The following is a 27,254-nucleotide window of genomic DNA, read 5'->3' as shown; positions in this document are numbered from 1 at the left end:
TTTTCTCAATGCAGTTCATCTTTAGCTTCATGCCTTTCACCTCAGTCTGGATATCCTTCACCATACTCTCCAGTGCATCACTTCTGGTGTTGATTAGGTTGGCCAGTATTTGGACAGCACCATCAGTCGGCAGAGCTGCAGCTGCACTAACTTCGTGGTCCATAGAAACGTTTGTTTTTTTAGACAGCGGAGGCTTGGATGGCGACATACCGTTAACAGGCAGACTGGGAAACTCCTCATTGCTAACGAACGTTCTAGTTAGCGTGTAGTTAGCATGGTCGCTAGCTTTACCGTCGTGGTTATTATCGTTCTTTCTTTTTGGTTTTACGTCTGTCATTCTTCACAAATGGAGTTAGTTTGTTTTTTTCCAACACTTCACCGACTAATTACTGACTAAACATCTCAATTTAAGTCGTCAATATGCGTTCTGTGGTAATTAGTGCTGAGAGCTCGATGACTTTCCAACTTATCACGCCGCCATCTTGCCGGCTTCCTATCCAACGTATTTTCCAGCCAGTAATCCATCTTGCGTGTAGCGCTCTAGAATCTTTGCTCACGAACGAACAGTTTCACTCCACTCAGCCAAACCGACGACCGTTGTCCAGGCGCAGACGGGAGGCAAGCAGCTGCCTTGAGCTAGCCAACGTAGCAGCAACACCAGCAGTAACGTTAGCAGGGCGGTTGGTCCTCCGGTGGGCTCAGCACCGGAGGTACCAGTCGTCCTTCAGAGGGTCGGGTAGCTCCGGTGGGTCCAGCACCGGAGGTATAAACGAGTTCGTCTCTGAAGGAAAACTGTAACAAGAGCTAGAGTAGCTAGTAGCTAAACAGTAAGCTCTGAGGCAAGTTGAAGTTGAAAACCCGACGAGAGACACGAAGCCGGTCCACACCAAACCGATCACCATAAACGTGACCCACTAGTTCAGTTCACCGTTCGTGGGCCGGGGTACATAAAAGCACCGTTAAGTCGCCAACAGCACTGAGGCGGAGCAGATGAAAACAGTGACCTCTCTCTTCTCAGGGCCAACTCGGACTCACAAGCCTTCTCCTCACTGAGGTGATGGAACCTTCAGTTTCACCGCAATTTCGCGGGCATAAACAAATAACAGATAATGATTGGCTGCTTAAACAATTCAAATAAAAGCAAAACAAACAAAGACATTTGATTGGTGCACATGTATAGAATGTCGTAAATCACAGAAGCAAGTAAATTACAAAGCATTCTGGTACATGGAGTAAATTCATACAGTAACAAAAGGGTAGTACAAGGTTATTAAGCATACTGAAAAACGTCAATTTTACAGGTGCTTACACTGAGATGGTGATGCTTTTTAAGTGGGTTTACTGTGTAGTCCTGTGTATCACATAGACTATACCACTGCATTTAACTGCCTTGGTATTTAACAGTAGCCTACACACAGATGTAGAAGTTAGAAGAACATTAATATCAGAATAATTATTGGTTGATACTAAATCAATTTTGAATGTTTTTATTTCTTTTGTTTGAAGTATCATTCAGAATGCCGCAGCACGCCTGATCTTCAATCAGCCTAAGGACACATGTAAGCCCTCTCCTAGTTACTCTCTGTTGGCTCCCTATAGTAGCCAGAATTAAATTTAAATCTCTCACTTTGGCCTATAGGACACTGACTGGATCTGCTACTTGTTATTTTGATTCAACGATCAAGATGTACATCCCCAACCGCCCACTGCAGTCTTGAACGTCTGTTGTGTCGACCAGTCTTGAACGCTAGGTCAAATTCAAGACTCTTTCCCTCAGTGATTCCATGAATGAGTTGCCCAGTGCTCTCCATTCCTGGGTTTTTGGTCTTTTAAGAGGGGTCTAAAGGCATATCTGTTCAACATGCACTTAGTTCATTAAGCGCTTCTTAAGTGTTATGGTTTGTATAGTACTGTGTTATTTTCATTAGGCTGTTGATTAATTTGACATTGTTTTTTTTATTGATATTCTCCTTAATGTAGTGTTACCATGTTATTGTTATTATATTATTGATTGAATGGGCATTGTTATTTATTATTGCCCCCCCCCCCCCCATTTTCATTGTTTATTTCATTAGACTATTGAAGTATACAAAAGTGTAACCTAGCCATCATCATAATGTGGTATTTTCTTATGCACTTGAAGCAAAAAAAAAAAATATGTTTCTTTAAATGTAGTACCACTTTAAACACATGACTCACTGAACAGCAAAGTAGCTTCCTGATTATGTGTAAAATGTCTACAGAGTATCCTGATGTAGTAGGTCCATGTTCTCATATTTTTACAGCTGACATGAAGGCTGCAATATTAAATTTTTGATTTATAATGGAGCACCCTCTCTGGTGAAAGATTAGCAAGCCTGTGGTAGAGGCATACGATTACAGACATATTGAGAGAGCCTATCAATGAGTTGTCACAGTTTTCAATGTAGACATATTAGTAGTATTACGACCTAGAAGGCTAGGTGACGTTTGTTGCCATTCGTGCAAAACTAAGCAAGAGTTAACTTTAACAGAGAATGTCTGTAGACGGGCTCTGACTTTAATACAACTTAAAGGGAAACTTGGCAGGATTTCCCCCTCTGCTGGAGAAATTGTGCATTATGCTATTTCAAACTGTGGGAAAAGGTAATGATAAAGCACATGGATTTGTTTACAAGCTAGCGAATGGTTAGCATAAGTTTGGCAGAACTATGTGGATGTTACAAGGTAAGAAACACGATTTAAAACGAGTTTCTTGTTTCTCACTTCTCTTTCCGGGACGGTAAGTCTCAATGTTGCAAGGTTGGTTTTCCGCCTGGGGACGCTAGGCGCAGCGGGGGAAAGTCACCATTTTCACCGGAACAGGTCATTTAACCATCCGAATGATTTCTAAACGGGTTTATTACGTTGAAATAGTTGCCAAGTTCTCCTTTAACATCGCCTTCTCCCAATGACTTAAGTGTATTCAAATGAAGTTGCAACGATGATGGCGGCAATCACTGGTTACGTTAAACCATTTGAAACAAGTAGCCCAGATAGCAAGGTGACATTGATATGATGTTGATTTTCCATCCAAATCATCATTTTGGTTGAGATTGAAATCTCAATGGTAAATAGACATTGAATCAGCATTACAATCCTGACAAAACCCCGACAGTGCATGAGCATAGATAGAGAGACATCGAAACAACATTGGTTTATAGTTTATATTGCCATAATCGATAGAGCATCGATACATAGTTCAGTAAAAGATATTGAAAAGTCATGGATGTATGGTTTACTGGGAAATTTTGACGTGGTGATTGAAAAGTAGTGGATTTTTAGTTGACAGCGCGACGACGTTTGAACTGTCCGGCGGGAGATCATTTTGAGCAACGGTTCAGTCAGACCAACCGTACGTGTTCAGCTCTCTGTCAAGTTCGCCGCTCCACCTTAATGGTAAGCAAGCATTTATTTATCTAACGATAATGTTTCAATGTGAAATTGTACTACATTAAATTCGGGCATGTTTACAGTCTATGTACATCGTAGCCTACTGTCTAACTTACAAACTCATTCATGCTTGAGTCAACTTAGGCTAGCTACGTTATCGTTGCTGGTCAAATTAATGTTTTACGTTAACGTTAGCAGTTCATCATATTGTTATGTTAACGTTAACGTTACTCGGCAGTGATTTATAATTAGGCCTTCCTTAACGTTAGTTGTTGTAAGTTAGAGTTTATTATATTCATATGATTTACATAAAATGTTTGTTGAGTTTAAACTTTTACTGTCAAAATGATAGTCTGAAGATGATGTGCTGCTGGCTAACGTGAACCATTACTTACCAGCTAGCTAGCCTAAGTTGACTCAACCACAGGCTCGGACTGGTAATCTGTACAACCGGGCAAATGCCCGGTGGGCCGGTCCATATGTGGGCCGGTGACCTCCGGGAATTTTTTTTTTTTTTTTTTTTTTTTTTCAAAGTTATTTAGCCTATTTGCGGCCCGTCATGTAGACGTAGGCTTAGCCTATAAATGCAGTTGCATCCATTTGGATTGGGGGGGTGACAGGTCAATCATTTTGGCCTCTTCATGACAGGTTCAGTGTGTGTTACGATCGCGCCCCCCTGCCCCACCCCTCAAGTGGATTTGTCCAAGCAGCCGCTTGGTTTGTGGGGAAATATAGCCTACGAGTCCATGCATGGTAGCCTAGGCTATATAAGTGCCCTCCGCTGGCTGGTGTTCACATCATCGCAGTTTAACTCTTTAACTGCCACGGAATTCTAGAATACTGCACCCCCTCACTGCCAGAACAACATTCTAAATCCCCCAAAAATCTGCTGGATATTGTCAAACTGTGTATAAAGCATAGACTGTAAAAAATGGTATAAAGTATCTGTTTTCTGGTTTTACACTACTTTTTGATAGCTACAGTCAAATAACAAAGGATGTTACACCATTGCCTCTATTTAGGGCTCCAAAAAACATTGTGTATGTCATTGTGGTCATTACAAACAGCAGTTGCACAATACAATTTGTAATATGTACTAATGAATTATCACCTCAAAAACACACACAATAGATAATATTCATAGGAAGATATGTAATTGAATCAATTAATAATATATTATTACATACTCTAAATATTCACACATCTCATTACATCATTACAAAATGATTGAAAATGATTTAGTAGCAAACTTATAACATACAACGTGACAAACGGTAGGCGGTTTCAATTCAGATAAATCAGGTAGTCTAACAAACAGTGACATGTTAATCATGTAGTACCATGCATGTCATTATTTATGCTGTTCTTTTGCAATTAAATTCAGGTCCAGAAAGGTTTAGAATGACTAAACATAAACACCCCTGTAGTAAAATTGAACAATAAATATAAATAATAAGTTCTTTTTGGTAATTGAGGGGCAGCCGTGGCCTACTGGTTAGCGCTTTGAACTAACGGGAGGGTTGCCCGTTCGAATCCCGACCAGTAGGAACGGCTGAAGTGCCCTTGAGCAAGGTGTGTGCTTCACCTCACTGTATGTTCACTGTGTGCTGAGTGTGTTTCACTAATTCACGGATTGGGATAAATGCAGAGACCAAATTTCCCTCACGGGATCAAAAGAGTATATATACTATTGTATTGGTGACAAACCAAGATACTTTGCACATGACAATTTGCAGATCATAAAAGAAAAAATGTCCACCTGCTGGGGTGTTTTTTTAACATCTGCAAACAGTAAAGGACTGACATAGGTTAAGTTCTTGTGAGCACACTAACAGCAGAGACCAGTGTTGTGCCCGGGGAGCAACCTATATGTGGCCACAATACTCATGTTCTCTGTGATTCATTTCCTATTTTGCCTTTGAAAACACATGTTTCATTTGAGTATACAGCTACATGTAATAACTGTTGAAGTGAACAAAAAAGAACTCTGAACATCTTTTGGAAACTAGTGTACTACTAGCCAGCTCCTTGCTAGCCAGCTACTATAGCCAGTTCAAGTTTTGTATAGATTTCTAAAAATGAACAGTAAAACCTCTACACTGGTAGAGATTTGAACAAACAATAAATATCAGTTCAAGTTTTGTATGAATTTCTGAAAATGAACAGTAAAACCTCTACACTGGTAGAGATTTGAACAAATAAACAATATCAGTTCAAGTTTTGTATAGATTTCTAAAAATGAACAGTAAAACCTCTGCACTGGTAGAGATTTAAACAAACAATATCAGTTCAAGTTTTGTATAGATTTCTAAAAACGAACAGCAAGACCTCTACACTGGTAGAGATTTGAACAAACAAACAATAAATATCAGTTCAAGTTTTGTATAGATTTCTAAAAACGAACAGTAAAACCTCCACACTGGTAGAGATTTGAACAAACAAACAGTAAATATCAGTTCAAGTTTTGTATAGATTTCTAAAAATGAACAGTAAAACCTCCACACTGGTAGAGATTTGAACAAACTAACAGTAAATATCAGTTCAAGTTTTGTATAGATTTCTAAAAATGAACAGTAACTGATTGGAAGAACTAATCATTTGAACTGATTGAAAGAACTGATCATTTGAACTGATTGAAAGAACTGATAATTTGAACTGATTGAAATAACTGATCCTTTGAACTGATTGAAAGAAGGCTGATTTAACTGATTGAAAGTGCTCCTAGACAACCTAGGCTGGTAGTGGTGGATGCCTGAGATGGAAGATTCTGGAAAAAAAAGGAAAAAAAAAAATATTATATTCTATATTTAGAGAAGAAAATTCAAACAAAATGGAATATTTTGGCAAATGTCTACATTTATAGTTATTAGCAGTGTAATTTAACGTGCATAAATAACTTTTATATAATCAATAGTAGTAATTATTACATTGTATGAAACAAGGAAAATGCATATCAACATGTGCATATTAAAATTAATGTAATTTACCAGATACTAGCAGATACGCATACTAGATAGCCTACTATAATAAGCAAACAACATCTCACCAGTGTTTGTACACAAGCTTTGTATGGTACATCTCAAAGCAGTCAGTGGGGCACAGTGCAGGGTGGTCTGGACAGGTCTTGCAGAAGAAAGGTGTCTGCTTCCTCCCTCTATGTGCGTCATCTGGACTGCGCTTCCGCGTGGAACAGACTTTGCAGTCCGGACGCGATTTCTCGTGTTGTCCGAGAAAGTGTCGACCAGTGAGACGCACGGGCACTAACGGTGTGCTGATTGGCCTGGGAGGAGGAGTGAGCTCAATTTGCCTCCGTCTCAGTAGCCCCTTCACCACAAGCTCGCGGAATCCAGCCGACTGCATTGTATTGCCACTTTCTTTGTGCAAGATGTAGGCATTCACAAGTGCGACCTCTCGGATATGATGGAACAACCGATGGTACCACTTCATTGCACGGTGTTGGTAGCTGGTCTCCGCGATCTACCCCTCCCATGAAGCGGTTGTAGTCCTCCACGCTCTTTGGCTTGCGCAAAGTTCTGTAGCCATCAGGCCCCTTGCTACGCACTCGTTTGGTGATAACGAGATTGTCGTGCACTGTGGAGAGGACGGTGACTGTGCCAGCATCACGAAAAGACGCAGTTAAAAGTGGACGTTTTTCAAAAAACACAGGGGGATCTGAAGGCCGCCGTTTCAGACCATGGAGTTGAGGGGGCATGCCTTTCCTGTTCACACGAACAGTTCCACACGCGCCGGTGTTTTGCCGGTGGAGCTCTTGGAAAAGAGCGGGTGAGGTGTAGTAGCTGTCAGTATAGAGACTGTGTCCCTTCCCCAAAAGCTTGGCTTCCCTTAGCAAGCCAACAACTGAACTATGGCCAATACCCAGACAGCGATCATAGTTGAAGGCCCCTCCAGTGTATACGTGCCACAGGTACGTGTAATTACTTGTCGCGTCTGATAGGACAAAATTCTTCAGACCAAACCGGTGTCTTTTATTTGGCACGTACTGACGAAAAAACACCCTTCCACGAAATGAAACCATGGATTCATCAATGGAGAGGTGTTCGTGGGGGTAGTACTCGCTCTGAAAACTCTTCAGGACTAGATCCATAAGTGGGCGGATTTTAAAAAGTGGATCATAACCCGGCTGACCTCTCTCCAACCTCAGAGAGTTGTCATTGAAGTGGATGCAGGAGGACAAGAGCTGAAAGCGGTTGCGTGTCATTACACGGGCGAAATTTGGTGTCAAGCCCAGTGAACTTTGGGTGCTCCAGTAATCAGCGATTTGAGGCTTTCTAGTCAGACCCATGCTGATCTGAATGGCCAAAAACGCCTCCATCTCAGAGCGATCAGTGGGTTTATAGTCACGTAAACGAGAGTGACTCGCTAGCTCGGTGGAAGCTAACGCCTCAGCATAGCGGTTTGTCTCAGCCACCATGAGATCAATGACACAATCGCTAAAAAAGGCTTTAAAAAAAGGTATGGATCACTACAATCCCAAACTCTCTGCGGACCAGGTCGTGGGTTGGTGTGTACAAAAGGGATCCTCCCATCAGATCGCTTCCTCTCCCCCTCAGTGGCCACCGTCTTGCCTGTCACATCTAGCCACTCCCGCGGGGCGTCTCCCTCACCACAGCCAGTGAAGTCGCCGGCCTCGGTGAAGTTGCCGGCCGCTCCTCCTTCTTCGACTCCCTCCTCGTCCTCCCCTGGACCACACAGGACCCCCTCCAAGTCCTCCTCTCCAAATCCGAAAAACTCCTCATCGCTGTCACTGTCCCAGTTGAAATTAAAACTCTCCTCCATGGTCGTAAATTCACGGTACCGCAATCGCAAACTCTCTCTGTGTGCTAGCTAGATAGCTTGATATTTAGCTGATGCTAATTTGTTTTTTGAAGTTTGTGAATGACGTAATTAGCATATTTGTGAAATATTAACCAATCGTGATCTGTCTAGAACATGTTTACTATCATATCAACATAGCAACAGCACAGTAACGATGTTTTAATTGGCTACATGTTAGCGCGGCAATGATGATGCTCCTTGGGCGCACATATGCACCCTTGGCATTCTAGAACACACTCATTGTGGGCGCATATATGCACCGTTGGCAGTAAACGGGTTAACCGTAAACAGCAATCAGAGGTGTCTAATTTTATTCCATAAATATATTGTTTTCATAGACGTAAGTTGCACGCGCTACGAAGAGCTTCCATTTACTGCACCATGTAGGCTACTGTAGTGCGGTTTGTCTGTCAACATAAAAAAATCTCCGGGTACCTACAATTTTCGCACAACTTGGTGGAAAAGTGTAGCACAGGTTAAAGAAAACCTATTCATGTTTGGACTCAAAAGGAACTTCAAAGTATTTCCCATATAGTAGCCTTTTAGCTCACAACGACAATGAAAGTGGAACTTGGAAAGTGGAAGTCTCTCCACCGAGTGTTACATTAGATGCACAATCAATCTCGATGCACGTAAAAAGTATCAACTGATAGGTTAGTAACGAAGGTAGCCTAATTTTGCAAAATGTGATGACGGAACACAAACTTGGGCAAAAACGTTTAGTATACACTTGTGGTGATAGCCTACAGTTAATGTGAATCGCTGACTATAACCAATGTAGAAGATTTGCACCAAATAGACCTAAAGGCTGTGGTTGTGTTTCTACAACATGTTGGCACAAATCGTAATTTCTGTCAACTATGACGATCTCCATGCATGTTCAGTAGCCTATATTTTTCATTTAGTCAAACAGTGACATGTGGTTTAATCAGTGTTGGGCAAGTTACTTCAAAATCGTAATATATTATGTATTACTTATTCAAAGTAATTCATTACATTATAATATTACTGTCTCTGAATTGTAAGGCATTACACTATTGTATTACTTTTAAGTTACTTTTACCAAAATATCTGGAAATATGGATTTGGAATTCTAAATGCAGTTTATTATGCTCAATGCAGCTCATTGCACTTCTAATGGAGGGTGATGTGGTACAACATAATGACTGAGCTAGGCTTAAGGCTACAGTAGAATGCAATAGGTGCAGTGATGGCTCATGATGCAATACAAGGAACAATCATAGCCAGAATTTTGTTTAAAGAAGACAAAAGGTCAAAGTCTGGTCAATTGTGATAGAAATGCTGTAACTTTAGGCTTAGGCCTACTCATTAAAATCAACAGAGAGCCCTAACCCAAAACTTAAATACATGTCAAGATAGGCTACACAGTGCAGCTACTGGCCATTTTTGTGCCCTAACTGGTGAAATACAGTATTAACCTAAGTATGTCATCATATGCCCAGAGGAAACTTTTGCTTCTCATTTGTATCCCTTCTGTTGCTAAGGAGGCAAAATGGTGATTCTCTTTTAAGGATCATTTAAGTATTACTTTTGTCACAATTATTTCTCCTAATTTTGCCTTAGAAGAAATAAAACAAGCAAAAGATGAGACACATAGCAATAAGACAAGTAGGAGTCACATAAGAGATATTAGTTTGAGAAGCAGGAGAAATACAGGAGATCTCTTATATGTTTGAGTGTAGTCTCACTTACAACTTGTTTCTCCTTAGGAGAAATAATAGAGCAGATGGAGTCACATAAGAGATATTAGTTTGAGAAGCAGGAGAAATACGAGAGATCTCTTATATGTTTGAGTGTAGTCTCATTTACAACTTGTTTCTCCTTAGGAGAAATAATAGAGCAAATGAGGAGACATTGCAATGAGAAACTGTTGAGAAGTAGGAGTTACAATTGAGATATCAGTTTGAGGGTCAAAAAATAGGGCACTCCATAGCATTTCAAACTTTTATTTTATAAAACAAAGCAAAACAGTTGTACTTTAAAAATGGACTTTAAGCAATGGAAGCATGTTAATGCCTTGATATGTTCTTTTTATAATGTGTATTCTTATTTTTTATTTTTTTGTGTGTGTGAGTGTGTATGTGAGTATTATTTTTAAAAGCTGCACAAGCAAATTGCATTGTACGGACCAACTGCACAATGGCAATTTAAGTCTATCTATAAATCATACAACATGGAGAAATGAACTAATAAACAATAACATAAACAAACTGAACTTGTGCCAAAGCGTGCCATATTGTGTACAATGGTGGATGAAAGCGTGGGCTGGTCAATCTGCGTCTTTTATCCTGGTGGTGGAACCAACCAAAGGGAGGAGGGAGAGAAGAGCAGAAAATAGAACATTGTTAGTTTGTGAGCCACTCAAAAATACAAAGTAAGACATTTGTTTGACCGTCTGCTTTCATAACTGTGGGAATTTTGATACAGCACAAAGATCAGACACACCTTATTAATCACTTAAACAAAGAATGGGGGATGTGATAGCTACCACTCACATTTGCTATATGTTGCCCAATTGAAAAACAGATTGTATTGATATATTTGTCAAGCTTAAACAAGTTTGTTGAATTCCCTCACCTCATCTAGTGAGTAAACTGTATTGTCAGGCTAGGATTAACCCCTATCCAGTTTACCACTAGGCAAAACCTTGTTTTGGTTGGACTAAGCCTATTCATTGTAAAAAAAGAAATGGGCATCTGAAAATAGTTTAGTTCAGAGTCCTGATGTCAAAAAAGTAATTTGGGCAATTTTTTTTGTCATCTGGGAGCTGGCTCCATAGTCAGAACGCATAACAACTAAATGCAGCGTTGCCTTGTTTAGTTCTGATAGTGGGTTTCAACAGGAACATTTCTCCTGTGATCAGTGAGGTTTAACCCTTAGAACCCTAAGCTGTTTTTAGGGCATTTTCATTACCTTTATTCATAAGGATTTATTCTAAGTGCCACACACACATATTATATATTGTTTCTTTCAGCAGAGTCTAGGCTATCCAGATCTGTCATTAGGCTATCCCCATTTCATGTATTAGTACTAGCATTGATTTTATTTTGATTTTTAAAGAATTAAAATATAAAAATCATATTATAAAAATTCTTACTATTTTGACCTGTATCTCACCACAGCAAGCTCATAGCTCTACATGCATTTCATGTGTGTGTAGGGCAGACTGTCCTGAATCGGGCAATATAATTCCCATGTTGGAGGGATACTCTGGGGCTGAGCAATTTACAGAAATATGTAGTGTGTGATTTACGGAAATAAATGACATTTTTTTTATTTAGCGATGAAAAATGACCTTTCTGCGCTCCATATCTGTGACATGAACTGATCTGACCTGACTTGACCCAAGTTTGCGTGTTAGTATGTGTTACTATGGTGTATGCACTCATGATGATTCTCAACTTTTTACTGCATTGCCATGAACAAAGTAAAGGCAAAAAAGGTGTTTCTTTGTTGAACAAATTGGGATGCAATGTGAGCCTTGAATTGGATGCCATGCAGGAATTTGCTAGGATCTCAAAACCGGATTATGAACATGCTTTGCCATAGAGAAACACACGATAGCGTTGGATTATAAACATGCTTTGCCACAAAAACAGGGGTAAATCCAGCTATATGAAGTTATTATTTTGCCGTCACTTCGTCTGTTTTATAACCCAGAAGGATGTACTTGGTATCAAATGATAGCTCTGTGTCTCCTCTTTCATCTGACATACGTGGCATATCTATCCGATCACGGGTCCGCGAGTAATCCAAACGAGAGTAATGGGTGTGCAGCGTTGGTTTGTGTACAAAACTTTAATATTTTGCAGTCACTTCGTCTGTTTTTATAAGCAAGAAGGATCGATATCCATGGTACCAATGGATAGCCCTGTGTCTCCTCTTTCATCTGATATGCTTGCCATATCTATGCGATCACGGGTTCGCGAGTAATTCAAACGAGAGTAATGGGTGCGCAGATGAACGCAGAGAAGTATAGACTGTAAATATGATGCAATTTGATTTAATTTCATGATTTTTTTTTTTATTTTCATACTTGATCGTACAGACAAGTGCGTAGTCTCTTTGGAAAGCTCCACTTCTTCTCTGTCATGCAATAAAGGTTTCATCTCGCTGCGATGAACAGTCGCGGAGCAATGTAACAGAGAAGAAAGGGTGTGTTAGATAGATAGATAGATACTTTATTGATCCCCAAGGGGAAATTCAAGAAGATTGTAGGCCTAAGCCTAATGTTTAATGTGAAATAAAATAAGTAGCCTAAAAGGCAACATTCGAAATGAGGAGAAATAAAGCAAGATAAGAGTGATTGGGGAGAAAAACTGAGTAGCCTTGGCTATTTTAAAGATCTTAATGTGAACTTAAAATAAAATTCGAGCTGAGACAAGGCTGGTTCCTTGAACCCATTAATCAGCAAGTTTAATTTCATTTTTTTTATGTTGACCCGAAATCCTGGAAACCCAGGAACATCACGTTGTTGGGCAGTGAATGCATGTCGGCTTAACTAGATTGTGGTGGATCAATCATATTGCCTTCTTAAATCGTAAAATATTCTGTGGTCTCAGTTCACTGTTGAATGGGCCTAGCCTACCCTATGCTTGCTCAATATGCTTTGTCTAGTAGAGGTGCTTCAAATTGGCGCTTTTAAAATCGCCTGTCTCAGAATAGAAGAGGTCCAGGGCAATTCTGCGCAAAACTGTCACATCCATATTTAGCCTAGTTGGCGTTACGGACGTGACAGTTTTGCGTGGTATTCCCCCCGTATCGTTATATAAAGCTCTGTTCTCGCTGTCTAGCTTCCTCCTCTTTGAGCAATCGATGATTTGAAAATAACTTACTTATCGTTAACTTAGAAATCCATCTGATTGTTTCTCGTCCCGTCTCCTCTCCTCGCTCGTTTCAGGCTATCAGTCTCTTCCCCATAGTAGGCTACTTTACTCACTGACTCGACTTTATCAGAATTCACATATTTCACTGGCTGAGTAGCAGCAAGCGAAATGATGGTTCCTGAAGCTCCTGAAGTAAATGCTGTTATCCTAACCAACGAAACATTTAGTGCAGCTTTGAAATCTTACATGAAAATCTAAATTAGGCTATTATGGTCTGGGTCCAGATAGGATCACTTCACGGTCCGGACTCGGACCGCCATTTGGTGATCCCTGGTATACACCATACAACAAATATTGTTGGTGAGTTAATCATTTTGGCCATGTCATTTTTTTTACTTTTGATGTATGTTCAGCCCATCTGTAAAATATCTTTCGCCTCCATCATTTCTATGACAATGTGATTTTGTAGCTTTCGTAACTACACAGTTTGATGTTAACTGTATAAAGGTTGAATAATTTTAGTGCAATAGAGGCCAACCCTTTATAAAAAGCCCACCAATAATGCTCACCACAATTGGAAATAATTTAAAATAAGAGAAAATTACCCCAGCTTCATGGATGTTTTGGAACCTCCAGCCCTCGTAACAAAAGCCTTCTTGACCTTTGCGGATTCCACAGCTGTCCATCCGCAGAGCGTTCCACAGTGCATAACGTAGGCTGCAAATAAAAAGCAAAATCAATCTATCAGTGTGGTAATAATAGCTCTGAAACTGACAGTTCCAGTCAAGAAATTCCAGTTTCTTCCAGTAGCAGCAACTGGAATCCATGTATTTCCACTGAATTATTTTTGGAATCTGATCCCTTATCATACCTGTTCATTCTTACTCGTCGCTCGACTTATCGTGACTAAATTCAAGATGGCTGCAAACGCTAAACTTCGTAAAGATACTGTCTGTATAAATCGTCTTGTAAGTAAACTACCAGTGCTTTTTCAAAGTTCTCAATGTCTCGTTTTAAATGTCAGGGCCCTCGGAAGTCTACCAATGAAGTGTGGAGATACATTGAGCCTCGTAAATGGGTGTAAAACAGTGATTTATTTGCATGGCTAGCCCGATGCCGAAGCACCACTATTGAAAAAGCTGTTGGTAGCATCGGCTAACTAGCGCCAGATTTTGGAGTGCAGGGGACAAGCCCAGATGGGCTATGAGACATACGTTCACACTCGGTATCATGTTTCAATACACTTTAGGTCAATATCACACCGGAATTCTCCTTTAACACCATTCAAAACATACAGACTAAAGCTGTATAAGGCAAAGTAAGCTAGCAACGTTAAATTGTCTAACGTTAGCTTTATATACAAGCGGCACAGCCAGTGATGTAACTTACAAGTAGCTAACATTAACTAGCTAGCTAACTTTATGTGCTGCTTCGTCAGGTTGTTCAATGACATATTGAGTCTAAAAATATGCAAGAACGTTAGCAAATTACCAAAATGTTAATGTACCTTCTCTGAGTTTTCGTGGTGGCAAGTTCTGCACAATCCTTCATACCCACACACCGTTTCACTTGGTTTCACTGGGCGCCAAATCTAGACTGCATTGTCTGGTAGGAGTCTTCTGCACGCGAGTTTGTCACGTCCAACCATCATAGACCTCTGAAGTCTAACTTGATTTCTCTAACTTGCTAACAAGTCGCAAGTTAGCTCTGGGGTAGCAAAAATCAAATTGTGCCGCCTTCACGTACCATTGATTATAATATCTACTCGAAGGTTGAAGACAAAAGTGCGTTCAGGAAAGCGTCTGCGTCTCCGATTTCGTCGTCTCCCTGCGCGAGAATTTAACAGGTGATCTCCTTATATGGGCATAGATGGTAGCTTTTTTGTAGGCGAACTTCAGAGGTCTGTCAGAGCATCATCATGTGTGGTGGTCACATCACATGGTTAGGCCTACTGTTTGCAAATGTGAACTTATGTGCAATTAAAACAAATAAGCCAATGAAAATCATTTGAGAATTGTTGTACAACAGCTTATAAAACAAATAGGTCTGGATGAGCATTACATTAGTTCACTTAGAGAGCTCTCTGATGGATAAGCCTGAGTAAAATATGAGATATATAAATTGAGCAAGTCTGAGTATTGTATAAGCCTTTGCTGAGATCTCTTTTGTAAATCAAAAAAGGACTAAACTGAGATGACTAGAATGAGAACGGTTCAAGCTTGTGAAGAGATCTCTTTTACAGAACTGATGGAGCCTAATCTGAGATTTACCAAAAAGATCTGAAATGAGAATTGCATGAGTTTACAGAGAGAGCTCTCTGGTGGATCAGCCTGAGTAAAATATGTCAAAGTCTGGTCAATTGTGATAGAAATGCTGTAACTTTAGGCTTAGGCCTACTCATTAAAATCAACAGAGAGCCCACTACCTGTATATTGTAACCCAAAACTTAAAGACATGTCAAGATAGGCTACACAGTGCAGCTACTGGCCATTTTTGTGCCCTAACTGGTGAAATACAGTATTAACCTAAGTATATCATAAATTAGACAACACTGAGCATTTAAAATATTGATGAGATCTCATTAGTAGATTAAAGGGAGTCTACACTGAGAACTTAACTCTTTTGCTCCAGAGACAAACCTGAGAAGCGGGAGACAAAAGCAATAATCTCATTTTTATATCACTGTGATCTCATTATTGTCTAGGAGAAACAATTGAGAAAGAGAGGAGCTCTCATTTTAACATTTTCTTTCCTCTGGGTGGCCAACTATAAAGGTGTAATCTGCCTGTTCCCAGGGATGGGTAGTATTTCTGAAACATGTAATATGTGTTTCAAATGCAAAATAGTATTTTGTCATTTGTATTTTATTGGGTTGAAGGAAATGGCTCTGTATTTTGTATCAAAATACTTTATTGGTGTGTATTTTTTTATTTTAAAAATACTGCAAAATACTAAATGTGAAAAACACAAAAAAAGTAGATACTACACACAGGTGTAATGAATAATTGGTAATTAGGCAACAATGGTTTATGTTTATCGCAATCAGCTAATGTGAGAACAGCTGTGTTCAACAACACTTACAGCTTTTCAGTGACGGCTATTGCTGAAGCATCAGCACTGGTGTGAAGTGGTACGCAAGTAAAGATGAGCAAGTTGACCTGTGCAAGTTCACATAAGGACACTCACAAAGGCAACCATGTCCCATCTTGAACAGAAAAATGTCAGATATCTCAACCACAATGACATCAATAGATGGTAAGGTGTTGAGTATGTTTGAATTCCCTTCCTTGTAGCATCCTTTTCTGCATTCCACAGTGGGGAGAAGTTCACCTTGTTTAATTAAATAACAATTCTATTTCCTTATTAGCTGCATACTTGAGGTTGGAGATATTAAGGCACGTCAAGTCTCTCACATACTGGAACTTCAAGATACATAGCCGTATGATTTTCTTATTCAGTTCTGCACTGGACTTGAATTACGAATTTTGGCACAGATACACAATTATGATTTTGGCCTATTGATTATAATGTGGTTAATTGAAAGCTCTGTCAGTCATTTGGATAAGCATCAGCTAGATGACTAAATGTAAATGTAAATTCTTGAATTATTCTTATTGTATTGTATTGTTTTTTACTATATAGTTTTAATAGGCTAAATGTTTGGGATAAAGAAAAAGCTTTTTTGCAGTGCTTCCATACTTCCTTGAAAAAAGTATTTTGAGTATTTTCTAAATACAAAAATACAATATTTTATTTTGATACATACGTAATATGGTTAGGCCTACTGTATTTTGTAGTTTATTTTGATACATTAAAAATGAGGGTATTAGGTATTTTATTTAGAAATACATTCTGATGTATTTTTGCCCATCCCTGCCTGTTCCCAGCATTAGCACAACACTTTGCGATGATTAGCTTGTCACCTGTGACGATATATGGTAGGCCTAAGTGACTGACCTATCTGGGTACACTCAACACCTTACCATCTATTGATGTCATTGTGGTTGAGATATCTGACATTTTTCTGTTAAAGATTGGCATGGAGACAATGGGACATGGTTGCCTTTGTCAGTGTCCTTATGTGAACTTGCACAGGTCAACTTGCTCATCTTTACTTGCGTACCACTTCACACCAGTGCTTCAGACCAGAGCTGATGCTTCAGCAATAGCCGTCACTGAAAAGTTGTAAGTGTTGTTGAACACAGCTGTTCTCACATTAGCTTATTGCGATAAACATAAACCATTGTTGCCTAATTACCAATTATTCATTACACCTGTCTGTAGTATCTACTTTTTTTGTGTTTTTCACATATAGTAATTTGCAGTATTTTTAAAATTACTATTTTGCATTTGAAACACATATTACATGTTTCAGAAATACTACCCATCCCTGGGAACAGGCAGATTACACCTTTATAGTTGGCCACCCAGAGGAAAGAAAATGTTAAAATGAGAGCTCCTCTCTTTCTCAATTGTTTCTCCTAGACAATAATGAGATCACAGTGATATAAAAATGAGATTATTGCTTTTGTCTCCCGCTTCTCAGGTTTGTCTCTGGAGCAAAAGAGTTAAGTTCTCAGTGTAGACTCCCTTTAATCTACAAATGAGATCTCATCAATATTTTAAATGCTCAGTGTTGTCTAATTTATGACATACTTAGGTTAATACTGTATTTCACCAGTTAGGGCACAAAAATGGCCAGTAGCTGCACTGTGTAGCCTATCTTGACATGTCTTTAAGTTTTGGGTTACAATATACAGGTAGTGGGCTCTCTGTTGATTTTAATGAGTAGGCCTAAGCCTAAAGTTACAGCATTTCTATCACAATTGACCAGACTTTGACCTTTTGTCTTCTTTTAACAAAATTCTGGCTATGATTGTTCCTTGTATTGCATCATGAGCCATCACTGCACCTATTGCATTCTACTGTAGCCTTAAGCCTAGCTCAGTCATTATGTTGTACCACATCACCCTCCATTAGAAGTGCAATGAGCTGCATTGAGCATAATAAACTGCATTTAGAATTCCAAATCCATATTTCCAGATATTTTGGTAAAAGTAACTTAAAAGTAATACAATAGTAGTGTAATGCCTTACAATTCAGAGACAGTAATATTATAATGTAATGAATTACTTTGAATAAGTAATACATAATATATTACGATTTTGAAGTAACTTGCCCAACACTAATTAAACCACATGTCACTGCTTGACTAAATGAAAAATATAGGCTACTGAACATGCATGGAGATCGTCATAGTTGACAGAAATTACGATACTGATTATATAATAACCTATAGGTCCAAATCTAAATGTTTGGGTTCAGTTTATGAAGTGTTGCTACAGCATGATACTGTGTGTTTTGTTATTTATGGGGGGGAATCAGGGGGGGATTTTGGTATCGGTGGGCTTGTGTGTGTGTGTGTGGGGGGGGGGGGGGGGGGTCGTCGGTCCAGTAGTGGGCCGGTCCAGGAGAAAATTGCCAGGGCCGAATTTTGTTCCCAGTCCGACCCTGCTCAAGCATGAATGAGTTTGTAAGTTAGGCTACGATGTACATAGACGGAATATGATTATTCTAAAGTTTCACTTGTAAGTAGCCTTCAGTTTAACATATTTATCTAACACTGTATATCTTTCTTCTATTTCTGTTAGGTGCCGCTTCACTCAACTGGATGGTCAGGCTGACTGCAACCGTAGGCCTACTGAATAGATGGCAGGGAAGATGCCCGATGCCGAAGCACCACTATTGAAAAAGCTGTTGGTAGCATCGGCTAACTAGCGCCAGATTTTGGAGTGCAGGGGACAAGCCCAGATGGGCTATGAGACATACGTTCACACTCGGTATCATGTTTCAATACACTTTAGGTCAATATCACACCGGAATTCTCCTTTAACACCATTCAAAACATACAGACTAAAGCTGTATAAGGCAAAGTAAGCTAGCAACGTTAAATTGTCTAACGTTAGCTTTATATACAAGCGGCACAGCCAGTGATGTAACTTACAAGTAGCTAACATTAACTAGCTAGCTAACTTTATGTGCTGCTTCGTCAGGTTGTTCAATGACATATTGAGTCTAAAAATATGCAAGAACGTTAGCAAATTACCAAAATGTTAATGTACCTTCTCTGAGTTTTCGTGGTGGCAAGTTCTGCACAATCCTTCATACCCACACACCGTTTCACTTGGTTTCACTGGGCGCCAAATCTAGACTGCATTGTCTGGTAGGAGTCTTCTGCACGCGAGTTTGTCACGTCCAACCATCATAGACCTCTGAAGTCTAACTTGATTTCTCTAACTTGCTAACAAGTCGCAAGTTAGCTCTGGGGTAGCAAAAATCAAATTGTGCCGCCTTCACGTACCATTGATTATAATATCTACTCGAAGGTTGAAGACAAAAGTGCGTTCAGGAAAGCGTCTGCGTCTCCGATTTCGTCGTCTCCCTGCGCGAGAATTTAACAGGTGATCTCCTTATATGGGCATAGATGGTAGCTTTTTTGTAGGCGAACTTCAGAGGTCTGTCAGAGCATCGTCATGTGTGGTGGTCACATCACATGGTTAGGCCTACTGTTTGCAAATGTGAACTTATGTGCAATTAAAACAAATAAGCCAATGAAAATCATTTGAGAATTGTTGTACAACAGCTAGAGCTCTTACAGATCAGACTAATTTATAAAACAAATAGGTCTGGATGAGCATTACATTAGTTCACTTAGAGAGCTCTCTGATGGATAAGCCTGAGTAAAATATGAGATATATAAATTGAGCAAGTCTGAGTATTGTATAAGCCTTTGCTGAGATCTCTTTTGTAAATCAAAAAAGGACTAAACTGAGATGACTAGAATGAGAACGGTTCAAGCTTGTGAAGAGATCTCTTTTACAGAACTGATGGAGCCTAATCTGAGATTTACCAAAAAGATCTGAAATGAGAATTGCATGAGTTTACAGAGAGAGCTCTCTGGTGGATCAGCCTGAGTAAAATATGTCAAAGTCCGGTCAATTGTGATAGAAATGCTGTAACTTTAGGCTTAGGCCTACTCATTAAAATCAACAGAGAGCCCACTACCTGTATATTGTAACCCAAAACTTAAAGACATGTCAAGATAGGCTACACAGTGCAGCTACTGGCCATTTTTGTGCCCTAACTGGTGAAATACAGTATTAACCTAAGTATATCATAAATTAGACAACACTGAGCATTTAAAATATTGATGAGATCTCATTAGTAGATTAAAGGGAGTCTACACTGAGAACTTAACTCTTTTGCTCCAGAGACAAACCTGAGAAGCGGGAGACAAAAGCAATAATCTCATTTTTATATCACTGTGATCTCATTATTGTCTAGGAGAAACAATTGAGAAAGAGAGGAGCTCTCATTTTAACATTTTCTTTCCTCTGGGTGGCCAACTATAAAGGTGTAATCTGCCTGTTCCCAGGGATGGGTAGTATTTCTGAAACATGTAATATGTGTTTCAAATGCAAAATAGTATTTTGTCATTTGTATTTTATTGGGTTGAAGGAAATGGCTCTGTATTTTGTATCAAAATACTTTATTGGTGTGTATTTTTTTATTTTAAAAATACTGCAAAATACTAAATGTGAAAAACACAAAAAAAGTAGATACTACACACAGGTGTAATGAATAATTGGTAATTAGGCAACAATGGTTTATGTTTATCGCAATCAGCTAATGTGAGAACAGCTGTGTTCAACAACACTTACAGCTTTTCAGTGACGGCTATTGCTGAAGCATCAGCCCTGGTCTGAAGCACTGGTGTGAAGTGGTACGCAAGTAAAGATGAGCAAGTTGACCTGTGCAAGTTCACATAAGGACACTCACAAAGGCAACCATGTCCCATCTTGAACAGAAAAATGTCAGATATCTCAACCACAATGACATCAATAGATGGTAAGGTGTTGAGTATGTTTGAATTCCCTTCCTTGTAGCATCCTTTTCTGCATTCCACAGTGGGGAGAAGTTCACCTTGTTTAATTACATAACACTTCTATTTCCTTATTAGCTGCATACTTGAGGTTGGAGATATTAAGGCACGTCAAGTCTCTCACATACTGGAACTTCAAGATACATAGCCGTATGATTTTCTTATTCAGTTCTGCACTGGACTTGAATTACGAATTTTGGCACAGATACACAATTATGATTTTGGCCTATTGATTATAATGTGGTTAATTGAAAGCTCTGTCAGTCATTTGGATAAGCATCAGCTAGATGACTAAATGTAAATGTAAATTCTTGAATTATTCTTATTGTATTGTATTGTTTTTTACTATATAGTTTTAATAGGCTAAATGTTTGGGATAAAGAAAAAGCTTTTTTTGCAGTGCTTCCATACTTCCTTGAAAAAAGTATTTTGAGTATTTTCTAAATACAAAAATACAATATTTTATTTTGATACATACGTAATATGGTTAGGCCTACTGTATTTTGTAGTTTATTTTGATATATTAAAAATGAGGGTATTAGGTATTTTATTTAGAAATACATTCTGATGTATTTTTGCCCATCCCTGCCTGTTCCCAGCATTAGCACAACACTTTGCGATGATTAGCTTGTCACCTGTGACGATATATGGTAGGCCTAAGTGACTGACCTATCTGGGTACACTCAACACCTTACCATCTATTGATGTCATTGTGGTTGAGATATCTGACATTTTTCTGTTAAAGATTGGCATGGAGACAATGGGACATGGTTGCCTTTGTCAGTGTCCTTATGTGAACTTGCACAGGTCAACTTGCTCATCTTTACTTGCGTACCACTTCACACCAGTGCTTCAGACCAGAGCTGATGCTTCAGCAATAGCCGTCACTGAAAAGCTGTAAGTGTTGTTGAACACAGCTGTTCTCACATTAGCTTATTGCGATAAACATAAACCATTGTTGCCTAATTACCAATTATTCATTACACCTGTCTGTAGTATCTACTTTTTTTGTGTTTTTCACATATAGTAATTTGCAGTATTTTTAAAATTACTATTTTGCATTTGAAACACATATTACATGTTTCAGAAATACTACCCATCCCTGGGAACAGGCAGATTACACCTTTATAGTTGGCCACCCAGAGGAAAGAAAATGTTAAAATGAGAGCTCCTCTCTTTCTCAATTGTTTCTCCTAGACAATAATGAGATCACAGTGATATAAAAATGAGATTATTGCTTTTGTCTCCCGCTTCTCAGGTTTGTCTCTGGAGCAAAAGAGTTAAGTTCTCAGTGTAGACTCCCTTTAATCTACAAATGAGATCTCATCAATATTTTAAATGCTCAGTGTTGTCTAATTTATGACATACTTAGGTTAATACTGTATTTCACCAGTTAGGGCACAAAAATGGCCAGTAGCTGCACTGTGTAGCCTATCTTGACATGTCTTTAAGTTTTGGGTTACAATATACAGGTAGTGGGCTCTCTGTTGATTTTAATGAGTAGGCCTAAGCCTAAAGTTACAGCATTTCTATCACAATTGACCAGACTTTGACCTTTTGTCTTCTTTTAACAAAATTCTGGCTATGATTGTTCCTTGTATTGCATCATGAGCCATCACTGCACCTATTGCATTCTACTGTAGCCTTAAGCCTAGCTCAGTCATTATGTTGTACCACATCACCCTCCCTTAGAAGTGCAATGAGCTGCATTGAGCATAATAAACTGCATTTAGAATTCCAAATCCATATTTCCAGATATTTTGGTAAAAGTAACTTAAAAGTAATACAATAGTAGTGTAATGCCTTACAATTCAGAGACAGTAATATTATAATGTAATGAATTACTTTGAATAAGTAATACATAATATATTATGATTTTGAAGTAACTTGCCCAACACTAATTAAACCACATGTCACTGCTTGACTAAATGAAAAATATAGGCTACTGAACATGCATGGAGATCGTCATAGTTGACAGAAATTACGATACTGATTATATAATAACCTATAGGTCCAAATCTAAATGTTTGGGTTCAGTTTATGAAGTGTTGCTACAGCATGATACTGTGTGTTTTGTTATTTATGGGGGGGAATCAGGGGGGGATTTTGGTATCGGTGGGCTTGTGTGTGTGTGTGTGGGGGGGGGTTGGGGGTCGTCGGTCCAGTAGTGGGCCGGTCCAGGAGAAAATTGCCAGGGCCGAATTTTGTTCCCAGTCCGACCCTGCTCAAGCATGAATGAGTTTGTAAGTTAGGCTACGATGTACATAGACGGAATATGATTATTCTAAAGTTTCACTTGTAAGTAGCCTTCAGTTTAACATATTTATCTAACACTGTATATCTTTCTTCTATTTCTGTTAGGTGCCGCTTCACTCAACTGGATGGTCAGGCTGACTGCAACCGTAGGCCTACTGAATAGATGGCAGGGAAGCACAGCACACGGGAATTTATAAATGAAGAAGAGTGAATAAATGCACTTGCTTTTCAAACTGATAACAAATTGTCAATGGTTATTTATGCAAGCTTGTGTAGCCTAAACCAGACATACCTAGGCCTAGCCAAATGTATCCTGGCTGTAGATAAAGCAGGGTATGAATTTCCCAATATTTTGCCAGATTTATAGTGGTTTACTGTGGTTTAATATGAATTGAAATACCATTGAAACCGCATTGATCTTTAGTTTGGTTGTAATTTCAACATTGTTTCAATATTTATTTTAATTGAAATACAATTGAAATTCCGCTGGTCTATAGTTAATAAATCAACATTGTTTCAATATTAACTGAGGGTGCAAACTGATGTTAAATCAACATCGAAATCCGACATTGATTCAATGATTTATGGTTGACAATGTAATGTTGATTCTACAGTACATAGTTTCAATGCCCGTCTGCTATCTGGGAGGACTGTGAATGATGGTGACTATGGCTAACGAAACTTCGGATCAGAGCCCTTTTACTTTACCTATCAACTGGCTAATGCTAGCATGATTTAGCATGCTATCATAGATATACTGACAGTATATATATCTATGGCATGCTATGAGCTGATATACTTAGCATCTACGAAAGTACAGCACATATCTTTTTTTCACAAAGAATCGGTCACAACTAACAACGATGTCTTACAAACAACTACACAATGTATGACTATCAATATGTATTTAGTCAGACTGATAAGATATAGCCTAATGATAATAACAGCAACACTTATTTAGGTTAGATTATATGTCGAAATCTGGTGTCGTTAAAATAAGGGAGCGATGACGTGGTCGTGTCTGCATAATGGACAAAGCGTTGTGTCTGCAGTCAGCCAGCTGTCAATCATAGGTGTAAACACGCCCTTTTTAGATTTGCTAATATAACATTTAAAAAAATAATTTCAGCGAGAAAAGAAAAATTGTATGTATTGAAGCATCTTGAAAACTATTTTTTCGAATAAAAAGTTGTAGATACAAAAATAGTTTTAGGTGAGAAAAGTGACACGGAAAGTTGGCTACTTGGCCATTGAAATACATGAGGATGGGCGGAGTTACACATTGTACTGCAGCCAGCCACCAGGGGGCTCTGGACTAACGCTCGCATCACTCTTAACAGACGGCACACTGTCCAGTTCTATATACAGTCTATGATGCTGTGCACTGATCCAATCCCTAAACATACCACTGTTGGTTCTGTGGGACAGGTTTGCTTTTCATGAAAGAAAAAAAAATAACAGAGAGATACGAGCATTATTCCAAAATGATATTGTTTCAACACCATATGTCATTTCCTACTGGGCCGGGTTATTTGGGGAAATTCCTTCCCAAAAATTCCCAAAAAGTTTGGACATTACCTCTAAAATATCTTCTCACAAATAAAGTGCGTGAAATCTCATACAAACTTATTCATCGATATTATCCCTCTAAGAGTTTTATTGTGAGAATGAAAAAGGACTTGGATGATGCATGTACTTTCTGTGAAGGATCCCCAGAAACAAATGCACATTTATTTTGGTTATGTAATTTTTCTGCTAAATTCTGGAAAGACCTGTTGTCATTATTACGTGCAAATATCTGTACAAACCTTGAATTTTCTTTTAAACATGTTTTATTTGGTTTCCATGAGAGGGCAGTAGGACAGAGGACAGTAGCATGTTTTACATCATAAATCTTATTTTTCTACTTGCTAAATACTTTATACACAAATGTAAATACAGCTCTTCTATCCGTTTTTCTGAATGAGTTAAGAATATACAACAACTCCTTAGTTTTTTCAACCAACCCCAAAGCCATAAAGACTGCACTCCTCCTGGGCTCTTTCCACCTTTTAGATTAAGTTTTGTTTAATTTATTTTCATTTTCATTTTATTATTATTCCTTTTATTATCTTTTTTACTTTTTACATTTTTACATTGTTGACTATTCTTTTGTATTGTCTTACTCGTCACTGTGTTTATGTGTCTTTATCTGATTGTACCCTGGATATACTTCTAATAAAAAAAAAAATAAAAAAAAAAAATACCACTGTTGGTTTTTAAAGTGAGAATGTCAACAGCATGCAAAAAGTATGATTGTTATGAATACTAACAACAAGTGTAGGCATTTATTTATATCTTCAGTAGCCTATATTAGGCTTATAATGTGAATTTCACAACACTGGGTATAATAGGGGGAAACGGGTTAATATGCAGCCATGGTTCATTCGGGGAAAAAAAGTCCTCCAAAAAAATCTCCAGACATGCACATGGGAAGTGGCCGTTCATTATATGCTTGAAATTTGAACAGTCACATGACTTGTGCATCTTTTCACAGGGTGTTCATTTAGGTACGAGGTCTGGAGAAACTTTAACTGGAATTGAGATGATTAAGTTGACCCCTGTGGTCTCAATGATTCATTATTTTCTCCTTTCTTTTGTCACCCTTCACTGTAATGCTAAACCGTTACAGTTGGTTAGTAACTGTCTCCACTGAAGGGTTGATATTCAGGCACATGACATGATTGGCACTTGTAAACATTATATTTCCATAATGATCACCATAATCTAGAGCATGATCACCGTAATCTTGAGCAAGCAGATGTACCTATAATAGAATTACGAAAAGCATACAAAATCTGAAATATAGCTGCAAGCAGCAATGTGGGGGCCTATCAGTACACTAGCAGGATTGGCATTGCCATGGCATGAGCAACCACTCACAGCAACTTTCATGGCAATTGGGTTAAAAAAATGGCTGAGATATCAGCTCATTTACTTTGTTAAGGTGCCCCTATAGGCCAAATTACACCAATGTCCTTATGCAATGCGATCTCACAATCAGCTACTGTATCATTAAGTAGACGTAAGAAACCTGGGGAGTTTTGCTGCACCCACTGTGAATTTGCAGCTTGTTAAACCTATGCTACATTTGCAGGCCGACGAAATGAAGCCAACGCAAATTAAACTTACTGATAGAAGCGCACATCTCTCGGGTATTGTGGTTCGAGCAGGCATTTCGAGAGTCTGCAACTGTTGTTGGATATTTGGCTTTTGCCTCGACTGGCAGCCTGACCATTTAAATCAAATGTATATCCTAATCATGTCAATGTTGCAAGAAAGCAAACTAAATAAGTCATTGACATTTGTTTTGTTTTAAATAGCCTACTTGGGGAGACATAGGTTACATGATCCTAACGTTGCGTTGTCATGGACTACAGGTAGGAACTACAGCCTGTGCGTTTTAAAATAGTTTTCATACACAATGCAATGAGTAGGCTAATAATTGGATATAGGTCATTGCTATGCATCTGCTAAAATGTATTGACATAGTCAGTTAACTTGTCAACCCACAAATAAGGCAAATAATATTAGCCTAATATCACAACATTTCGTTTTTTCTTTTATTTATTTATTTATTTATTTAAGTGTCAGTAGCTTAATCCAAGTAGGCAGTTGTTTTATTTGTCATCTTCCAGAAATATGCTTAATCAACATGGATGCGCGAGGACGCTCGTGCCCTACACTACACTCGTGCATGAGCTGTCATCTACCAATCAGCACATAAAAACTGGTGCCGAAAGTTGCAACCATGTAACGCCATTTTTTCAAAAATGTCGGCAGCCAAATGCCATGCTAATTGGATGAAGCTAACACTTATACATCAAAGCGTTGCTGAGATACAATCTGACTTCCTATTGCAGCGCCCCCTATAGAGGCCAAATGATGGCAATTTCCTAGTGCATCATCACAATCAGGTAACC

At 38.7% G+C, this 27,254-nt stretch overlaps 2 protein-coding genes and 1 long non-coding RNA gene across 3 annotated transcripts in view; 1 reads left to right on the top strand and 2 right to left on the bottom strand.

Moving 5' to 3' along the window:
* Positions 1 to 3,877, bottom strand: part of LOC121714319 (pepsin A-like) — a 125,684-nt gene extending 121,807 nt beyond the window's left edge. Inside the window, exon 1 of the mRNA XM_042099633.1 lies at positions 3,807 to 3,877. The gene's annotated coding sequence lies outside the window, so the exon portion shown is untranslated. The remainder of the gene's footprint in view (positions 1 to 3,806) is intronic.
* Positions 3,878 to 6,073: 2,196 nt separating this feature from the next.
* LOC121714321 (piggyBac transposable element-derived protein 4) lies at positions 6,074 to 6,871 on the bottom strand. The gene is made up of 2 exons (XM_042099636.1): positions 6,458 to 6,871; positions 6,074 to 6,178 (listed from the first exon to the last, which is right to left on the bottom strand). Coding segments are annotated over exons 1-2 (402 nt in total). The 5' UTR covers positions 6,859 to 6,871; the 3' UTR covers positions 6,074 to 6,177.
* An 11,689-nt stretch (positions 6,872 to 18,560) lies between these two features.
* LOC121714324 lies at positions 18,561 to 23,532 on the top strand. The gene is made up of 2 exons (XR_006033078.1): positions 18,561 to 18,934; positions 23,398 to 23,532. It is a non-coding gene; the product is annotated as an uncharacterized LOC121714324 (long non-coding RNA).
* The last annotated feature ends 3,722 nt before the right edge of the window (positions 23,533 to 27,254 follow it).

The sequence above is a fragment of the Alosa sapidissima genome, chromosome 7 (genome assembly GCF_018492685.1).
Source record: "Alosa sapidissima isolate fAloSap1 chromosome 7, fAloSap1.pri, whole genome shotgun sequence".
Classification (NCBI taxonomy): domain Eukaryota; kingdom Metazoa; phylum Chordata; class Actinopteri; order Clupeiformes; family Clupeidae; genus Alosa; species Alosa sapidissima.
Note: the sequence above shows the minus strand (reverse complement) of the source record. Positions and strands in the feature narration are given on the sequence as shown.